This window comes from Adiantum capillus-veneris, chromosome 30 (genome assembly GCF_014529385.1).
Source record: "Adiantum capillus-veneris isolate H3 chromosome 30, ASM1452938v2, whole genome shotgun sequence".
Classification (NCBI taxonomy): Eukaryota; Viridiplantae; Streptophyta; class Polypodiopsida; order Polypodiales; family Pteridaceae; genus Adiantum; species Adiantum capillus-veneris.
The window spans coordinates 55,315,585-55,325,396 of record NC_140960.1 but is presented as its reverse complement, the minus strand read 5'-3'; the positions used below and the strand labels follow the sequence as shown (position 1 = coordinate 55,325,396).

The window sequence follows — 9,812 nt, the reverse complement described above, 5'->3', positions numbered from 1 at the left end:
AGTATATACGGCAGATTTTCACTAGAAAATGGAGCAAACTAAAGGGGAGGCAATTAAAAAGTCAAAATGTCCATGCATGAACAATCATGCTCTAATTGGGGAGGTCAAGACAAGTAGAGTCTTTCTAAATGATTACAATGTCGATCCTTTTGAGACTACCCATACAAGACTTATGGATTATGGACCTAGGCCAACCATATTGAATGTACTATAAACAAGGTTGCCAACTAATCCAAGACAATAAGATAATTGATGAGTGGGGTATGATTACAATTTCACCAAAGCTTTTAATCTAAGGGGGGACACCTTGCAGTAATGCTAGTGTTTCTAGCTTGCCCCTATAAAGAGCCTAAATCCAAGCTAAACACATGTAGATACAAAAGTAAAATGACTTGCAAAGGAACACTACAAAGCACTCGACAAATAGTAATCATACCCCACAGACACCTTATAGCAATGCTAGTGTTTCATAGGAATTTGAGGGTAAGAAATTCCTCATAGCTTTCCCCTAGAAAGAGCCCAAATCCAAGATAAAGACATGTAGATACAAAAGTAAAATGACTTGCAAAGGAACACTACAAAGCACTCGACAAATAGTAATTATACCCCACGGACATCTTATAGCAATGCTCGTGTTTCATAGGAATTTGAGGATAAGAAACTCCTCATAGCTTTCCCCTAGAAAGAGCCCAAATCCAAGCTAAAGACATGTAGATACAAAAGTAAAATGACTTGCAAAGGAACATTACATGCTTGTTTTCTCTCTTATGTCATGCATAATCTATCAAGAATATATACATGTCACTAAAAAACCATGTCAATGAGATTGTAGATGCTTTTTCTGTGTTCTAATTCAGTAATTAGCTACACTTTACTGAAATTAATAAAAAGTTTGTTCATATTTGTAGTTTATATTTTGCATATGAATTTATTTATATATTTGTAGTTTATATTTTATAGTTTATTTTGTTGTAAAAAGGAGCTTTGTAAGGATATAGCTCGGAAATACTCAAAGAATGTGAACCTTATTGTCTAATTGCAGGAACTCTCTACAAGCTAGGGAAAGACGATGTTCTTAGACGGTGTGCTCATAAGGATGAATATCTGTACATATTGCATATGGGCATAACTAGAGGGCATTTTTCAGGAGAACTAACTGTTAGAAAGATGTTACAATTAAGCTATTGGTGGCCCACTTTATTTAAATATGTATCACTTTTTGCAAAGGGGTGTGATAAATGCCAACATTACAGAACCACATAGTGGAAGGATAAGATGCCCTTACATCCTATTAAAGTGACAACCATTTGACATTGACATAGCATTTTATAAACTCTGAAAAAGGACGAGTGTCATGTTTTGGTCCCAAATTAGTGTTAAAAGAAGAGGCCCTAGCATGCTTTCATCGGCGCGCAAGTGATTTTGAAGCAGTGAATAAGATCTTTGTAGATATTACAATGGGAATCAAGCTCGACACTTGAATATTGATTTTGAGCTTTAAATAGGAGAAGAGACCATAAGGCATGCCATAAACTACATCAAGAAGTATATTTTTGAGGTAGTACACTTTAAGCAAGAAGACAAAAGAGGAACATTTCTCTCTCTTGGTTCTTCAAAGGTTTTGTGGACAAACCTCTCTTAATCCATCTCTTTGGTAAGCACCTTACAACCTTAGTTGAATGTTAGAGAGATGTTTTATTGCATGCCAATGTCGCCTAGATGAAGCTCAAGGGACTCCAGATGATTCAATGGCCTCAACTAGCACTAGTCAGAACTCCAAAGTTCTCGCGCACATGGTAGAAAGAAGTTACAAACTAAGCTATTAAGCAAGGAGTCCTCAATAGAAGGCTTACATTTGCAGAATCTACATGGGTAACCATACTACAATTGCTTGCAAATAGATACAAATGTTGCTTATGGTGAAAAGGGTATGCTATATTGTGACATATGTAGAAACTAAGAAACCACGAGTTGTCATTTTAGAGCACAAGCATTGAATGACCTTCGAAGATGCAATACCATCAAGCTATCCAAGGTGGGGTGACCCTTCAGTTTGCGGACTCTCTGTAAGACCGCCATCCCCAATTTTGAGCCCAACCACCCTTGCAAATAGATACAAATGTTGCTTATGGTGAAAAGGGTATGCTATATTGTGACATATGTAGAAACTAAGAAACCACGAGCTGTCATTTTAGTGCACAAGCATTGAATGACCTTCGAAGATGCAATGACCATCAAGCTATGCAAGGTGGGGTGACCCTTCAATATGCGGATTTTGTAAGATTGCCAACCCCAACTTTGAGCCCAACCACCCTTACCAAAAATTGTGGCTATGAGATATGTGTATATCATCAACAAGGCTTCTATACACAATTGCAATCTAGTGCCTGTAGGAAGCTACTACGAAACTACTTTTTGCCAAGTTACTATCCCCACTCTAGGGCTCCTTTCTTGACTATGTGAGTGATGAGATCCATGTGCTTATGCTAATAACTTAGCATCAACCTAACCTCACTTGATGAGGAGATAATCATTGCAACCTTCTCATGAAGGGGTCCATGCTTCAAGTGTGGTAGCAAACATTGACTGAGGGATTAACCTAACAATAAAGAGGGTGTGGCCCATAGCTAGATGCCATGCCATTGCAGGGAGCGCCATACCTCTCATCTAATCTATAATTTCCCAAACATGCCATGAGGACTGACCAACTAAGATAAGAGAAGACAAGGAAGAAGGGATGAGTAAAAATGACTATAGAGAACTTCACCCTCAACGGTAGAAGAACAACCAAGGGAGCAAAGAAACAAGCAAGTAAAATAAAAAGATAAACCCCAAGTAGAGCAAGGAAAGGTTGCACATGTGTAGGAACCAACTTTGGGAGATACTATTAAGAATGTAGCCACTCCTTTTAAAATAGCCGAATCAAATATGGAAGCAAGGGTAGCTTTGAAGAGCTAATTTACCTTAAAAGCTTCAAGAATAACCTTGTGTGCTTGAGGCAGCACGTTTGTTTGATCAACCGAACCTAAACAATGGTAAGAGGGAATCCCTCCCAAAGGAACGAGAAGGAAACCTCCCTTCAAGCACACATTCGAAACATCTATTGAGCAAAGCAAGCCCTGCTGCATTTTATAGGAAAGTGGGAATGTCTAAGGTGAGTTGTACCCTGCTAGAAGCTGTGTCAAAGCTTGGTTGAAGTAATCATTTAATATTTAGGGTACTATAATATGGAGAGCTATCAAGAATGTAATACAGGCCAAGGCTCTTAATTGATAAGACATGTCACAAGCTTTAAAAATACATTTGAAAACAAAAACTTGAGAAGGAATTCATGAAGCCCTTAAATGAAGGGATCAATTCACAAAATAAAGATAGGCATTCAAAAATTTGTTTGCCCTTCTTTCTTTGCCATTAATTTGGGATTGGGAAGTAGAAAAAGATAAAAATATATTTAAAGAAGTATATAAGAAGCATGTACATGAACTATCCCGCAATGCAAGCAACGACATGGTACCTTCAACTTCTAAACATATTGATTTGATTGTTATGGTTCTACTTTTGGCTGAAAATTGGTATGCCGATGTTCGGTTCATTGTGTTCAAGTCCACAACCTTTTCTTTAACCCCTCGAATTCTATGTTATTTGAGCAGTAGACATATTAGGAATCCTCTTCACAAGAGTGGGTTGTGCAATATCACATCCTAATCATGGAGTTCCATTCATCCCAACAAGAGACCCATTTGTTAGCTATGATGACCTACTAAAAGTGTGTGTGCACATGGGTGTGTGTCATTGTGTGAGAGACTGATTTTTTTGCCGCAGCAGCTACAATCCCAAGAGATCTCAAACATCTATGGAGAGCTCTTGAACTCAAGCTCTCTTATACATGAGGAAACTGGGATAACCAATCTACCACGCGAGAGAGAGAGAGAGAGAGAGAGAGAGAGAGAGAGAGAGAAGCCTCAATAAAGCCTGCAATATTACATCAAGTAAATTTTGGAGTGTTCTCAAAATAAAGCTTGTAAATGTTAATCTTGAAACAGTCACATGCTGCCATTCCAAGAGTGTCTACGTAAAGATAAATTGGACTCTTGGAGTTTGCTATACACAGCCAAATAAAGGCCCTTTGCAACAAGAAATCTTCATAGGCAAGCCAATAATCTTCACTAATTTCTTTGAGTTTGACTAGTCTCTTTGAGAAACCATGTATGGTGAAAGTGAATAATTATCACTTCTGATCTAATTTAGATATACTTTGCCTTCATATGAACCTCCAAGCCTCAAACCTCACCTGAGTGAACAACTCAGCTGGTATACCGGCATCTAGATTTATCACGCCAACTGATTATTGACAAAAATCTGAATCATCAGAGAGAGCAAATGCTTACAGAGGTCTGTGTCATGCCAACAGCTTTCAACCCAAGGAATAAGCTTTCGATTTCAATTCACCCGCAACTCGAATTAGGTGATGAATATCTACTGCTGGGTAACGCTGGAGAAGCTTCAAGTTGGAAGCAAAATCACCCGCCAACAGGCGGCTTCTCACGCTCATCAGCATCGCACAGCACACTCGTAACAAAATCTCCTGTAAAATGTTTGGTGGGTACGAATGAAATGTCGGCCTTTGCAAACAGTGCCATTCATGTCACAACATTACAAAAAACTAATTAGTAAGAATCACTTACAAGCGGACCTTCAGGGTTGCCAAGCAGGGAATCCCACAGCCTCAAAGAATCAGGGAAAGTAAATTCTTGTGTTAATAACAGAGTTATCCATCTAAAAGAATAAAATTGTGGATTCACCTGCAAACGTACACCACCAGCACGATAAGATTAGATTCTGAGCCATTACTAAACACAGGGACGACCTTTCTCTCCATTTTCCCATTAAGGGAAGGGAGGGAAGAAAAAGGACAAACAAACTCAAGAAAACAAAAGAGGGAAGAAAACTACATTACTCCCTCCTCCCTCTCATTCCTCATACAATCCCCGATCCCCTATATGCTGCCACTTTCCTTCTTCCATCTCGCCTACATCCTCTCCCTCACTTCTCCCTCTAAAGGCTTAAAGCCAGCTTGCCTGGCTCCTTTACTTTCTTCCACTATGGGAGTCAAAACCCAACTTCGCCACCACTGTCCTTCCTGCTTTTTTAACCTCCCATCTCTCTGTCTCCTAACTCCCTCTTATCACCCTCATCCCCTCATGCAAAACCAACTTCACTAAGCCCCCTTGCTGTCCTTCCTGCCTTTTTACCTCCCATCTCTATGTCTCCCAACTCCCTCTTATCACCCTCATCCGTCTCTCTCCTACCCTTTGACCATCGCATATATTTCTTTCAAGCCCCTCTAAGCTATTTTGCGAACTGGAAATCAACCTTGGATGTGAACTCCAAATGGCGCCAAAGCTCTTCATCGTTTCTTTTCAGCAGCTCATTCAAACTTGATATTGTTGAACGAATGCCAACGGCACTGTTGTCCAATTGTTGTACAAAATGATCACGAAAATCGCCAAGCAACGATACAAAGCAGAAGAAAGAATCTGCCTCTGCATTGGCCTACAATATATTACCAAAAAAAACATATATCGATAAATTGTGTGAAAATACAAAGGATGAAGCAAGCACGTTAAGCACCAAGAAGGAATGCAGACACAGATATATGTGTGCACAGAGAGAGAGAGAGAGAGAGAGAGAGAGAGAGAGAGAGAGAGAGAGAGGAAATGATATATTATGGACTTCAAAAGGCCAAAATGACCTATGAGACCAATGCATTACAAACTAGTGAATCTGATACCATGTCTAGGTACAAAAAAAGAGAGATGAAAATGAATCTAGAAGCGCTACTAGCTGGAACCATGTGAGGTATGTGTGACCATTGACACAATGGGTGCCCAATACAAGAGGGTGATATAATGGGTGATAAATCCATCCTCATCCGTACTCTAGATGTCGAGATAGTATGGCTCGAATCCTCTGCTGTAGTCTCCGTCGCTGCTATGAAGCTCCTCTCCTCAGTCGTGGATCTCCCTAGATTCAATGCTCGGTCAATGAGAGTACCACAAATGTGAGTATGAGCTGAGCTTTGCAGTGGTGGCTGCTCCTCTATCTGTCCAGTGTCTAGTGTGAAGAAATCCGTAATTTGTCTCTGGGATTCTCTCACCAGATCTCCTCAATAAACTATCTTTGTGTCTGTGTGATTCAAGTAGATGAAGTCCAAGACATATCTGGTCATGTAGTTCACGACTCTGGAGAAGGGTCCGAAGCCCTCTCTGAATAGACACTAGGAGCGACCCCGTATCTCGTAATACACTGGGCACTCACATATATAATGCATCTTTGTCTCTGGCTTTGTATGGCATAGGCAGCATATCCTGCTAGTTGTTGGTATTCCTCTGGATCCTCGATCTCAAGCTGGTGTGAAGATGTCCGTATCTTACCAATGGCACACCGTAACTCATGAGATAGATGTGTATCCATATAGCTGGGTCGAATCACAAATCCATCCCCTGTCAGCCGGAGAAGATGCTCTCGATAGAAAGCCATCTTCGAGCCCAACTCCTGTGTCGGCTCTATCCATGTCCTCCTGGTGTCCAACTGGGTCACGTCCTAGCGAATGGAGTACTAGAAGGGAGGCAAGCTGTCCATGCTGAAGCCATGTATCTGGAACCATGATGACACCGACATGATGAGTCCCCCTATAAATCTAACTGTCTGGAGGACTCAAGGGCCAATCTGACATATCTGCCTCTACTAGTATCCCATGAGCTATGCATAAAGGAGACTGATCTCGTAAGCGCCTCTATCTCCATGGGGGGCTGCTAACTCTGTTCTAATGATCTCCATGTGGCATGGAGGCCTTGGCTCTAATCAGCCGAGAGATCATAGATACCAAGGGCCTCTCCATACCTCTCCACCCATCCTGACCCGGTCCCCAAACCTGAACCCCATAGAGTATAGCTGAAGCTACCAAGGTATCAAAGAGTCAAACCTTTGTTCAGGGTCCCCGGAACTCAACCTGCGAACACATCCTCTCCGATTCTCCCAAGGCCGCATACGCTCTGGTCAGTCTAGTCTCTCCTGCTCTCTTCAAAGAAAACCTTGGCCCAGTAAAGACTTCCCCAAGATAAATGTATGCATATGTGTACTCCACAATCTCCTGACTTGGTGTGGTGTTAAACACCATAACCTTGGTTTTACCAAGGTTTACAGACATCCACTATCCTTTGCAAAGCTATGTAATGGCATACCCTCCGGTGAGTCAAAAATCAACACAATATCATCAGCATAAAACAATGGAATCCGTGTCCCTGCCAACAGGGCACCTTTGCCACCCTTTCTCTCAATGTAATTGGGAACCTCATCTATATACATACCAAATAGAGTAGGAGACAATGGAAAACCTTGTTTCACTCCAATAGTGGAGTGAGCTGAATCAGATATCCCCTTTGGAGTGTGTACATGTCCCACCGTTGATTTGTATAGAGCCATGATGCCCCAAATCAACTCAATGGGCACTCCCATCTCTTGTAGTCTACACATCAATCTGGCCCTGGGCGACATGTCAAATGCTTTGCGGAAATCCACAAAGCTACAATAAATCTGTCTCCCAATGTGCCTTGCCCTCCTCAATGTGGCACTGAGTGTCAGAATATGATCAAGAGTGGAGAAGCCTCTCCTGAAACCAGCGTATCCCACTGCCCATATGCCCTATCCATAATATCATAGTCACAAGGGACGCATTCCGGGACGGGGAACGGGGGACGGGGCTCAAATGGATTTTTAGTGTAAAAAAGAGGGCGGGACGGCAAGTGGGGACAGGAAGCCCGAAAAAGGGCGTCCCCTGATTCCGTATGCCCTCACTCCTGTTCAAGGATAGATGCATACAACCGTACCAATGTGTGTCCAATAATAATAGTACGGTAGTTTCCAGGCTCCGTAGGATCACCTGCCTTGAAGTAGGCACAATAGTAGATTGTCTCCAAGTCTTAGGTAGACCCTCACACATGACACAATTGAACAAAACTGCAAGAACCTCTGCCGGCATATCTCTAGCATGTATAAAGTGCTCTGCTACTAGACCATCAACCAAATGTGCAAAGGGGAGAGAGAGATGCGCGAGAGCAAATTGTTGCGCTACATGAGACAAGGGAGAAGGCAAGCTTTCCAATAAAGTTTTGATCACCTGCACCCACTACTCACACACACACTGTAGTTGCACTTTTGGTGATAAATCAACTTCCTCTCTCAATTTGGGCGCCCCTTCTTGGGACAAATCTGGCAAAACCATCTGGAGCCGCCAAGTGTCCAATTTGCCTCTTTTAAGTTAATTCCCTAGTTCCCACCAACTTATAAAGTTGTAAGTGACTTGCCAAGTGGCCCAAATTCCATTTGGCGCTCACAAGCTTCCGTACTCATCAGAATTCAGTGTCAACTGGCCCGACCGACCGACCTAGATTCTCGATGTGAGAAATCCGTTTGGCTGCAACCCTTTCACGCTAGCCATGCAATGTCCACTTGCAACTTTTCAAGGGTTTTGGAGAAAACAAGTAAAAATAAAATAAATAAAAATACGTAGTACATATTTAAAGAAGGCAACAAGAAATATACACCTCCTGGTGACATATCTCCTGATATCACATATATTATATGATGGGAATCCAAGATATACATGCTTCCGGAAATGTAGCGTTGGATGATTAGACAATCCCACCAACCTAGCTACCACACATATATCAAACATAGAAGTCTTCAAGTGTACTCTCAAGCACAAACTTCTCTAGCCAAATTGTGTATAGAAAGAGTAGATACAATTGCTTAACTACTCTTTGAGCATCATGACCATGCTCTCACCTTGCTCCATAGAGCTACATCAAGTCACTATGGGTTCCATTTGAAAGGCTTGAAGATATAGTTAAAGTAGCTCAAGTGAATCAACCAATTCAGACTCTTCCATCCATTTAGCATCCAAAGATGGATAGATCTTTGACTTCACCAAATAGCGTCTTGTAACCTTTCCTCTAACCTTCCTTTCCTTATGTGTCAATATCTGTTCATGAACAAGAATCTCATTAAATTCTTCCACTTTGGGTTGTTCCTCATCCAGCATATTCTTTGACACATCACCAACATAGGGCCTTAGAAGGCTGACATGAAAAGCATTATGTATTTTCTAACCTTCTGGAAGCTTCAACTTGTAAACTAAATCACTGACCTTTTCTGAAATCTAAAAAGGACCATAATATCACATACTGAGCTTTGGAAACAAATGTTCCTTGTGTCACGAGGACATGGCAATTGCTAACCTTAGTTGTTGGTTTCTTTCCAATGATTTTTGTTTTATTTTTGAGACCCTCTTTTTGAAGTTGCAAATGGTCGGACATTGTATGGCCAATGTGAACGGTAGTTTCACCCGCAGAGGTGAAGCTGGTCGACACTAGAATTCGTATAGTAAGAGGATGTCTAGGCTCAGTCCCAGGTCATGTAGGTCCCCCCGTCGCACTTAGCAAGTTGGTGGATACTAGGAAGTAAACTCAATAAGGCATAAAGTCAAGGTGGGATCACCAACAGAAAGTATCCGACAATTGGACCACATTGCACTTTTGGATGCGGTCCCCATGAGGATAGACGGTCAGATGACCCGTGGGAGCCCAACGGAAGCATCTCCTAAAAATTAGGGAACTGCTATTTTGGGCCGTGAAATATGTTCGCGTCATTATCTTCGGAATGACAAGGGAACATTTTACAACTCTTCCGCGAAGTCAACTCGGCAACCAATCGAGAGATTTTTAGGTGGCAACCCCGAAACGGGAAAATGC

General features: G+C 41.7%; 1 protein-coding gene across 2 annotated transcripts in view; it reads right to left on the bottom strand.

Annotated features, from left to right (window-relative positions):
* Nucleotides 1–3,958: 3,958 nt before the first annotated feature.
* LOC147417985 (uncharacterized) overlaps nucleotides 3,959–9,812 on the bottom strand; it is a 52,681-nt gene continuing 46,827 nt past the window's right edge. Inside the window, exons 7-9 of one of the 2 annotated variants that reach the window (XM_086507383.1) lie at nucleotides 5,374–5,553; nucleotides 4,686–4,802; nucleotides 3,959–4,585 (exon numbers count right to left, since the gene is read on the bottom strand). In XM_086507383.1, coding sequence (XP_086363509.1) covers nucleotides 4,415–4,585; nucleotides 4,686–4,802; nucleotides 5,374–5,553 — 468 coding nt within the window. In that variant the 3' untranslated portion in view covers nucleotides 3,959–4,414. The remainder of the gene's footprint in view (nucleotides 4,586–4,685; nucleotides 4,803–5,373; nucleotides 5,554–9,812) is intronic. The other variant, XM_086507384.1, reaches the window with a different exon arrangement.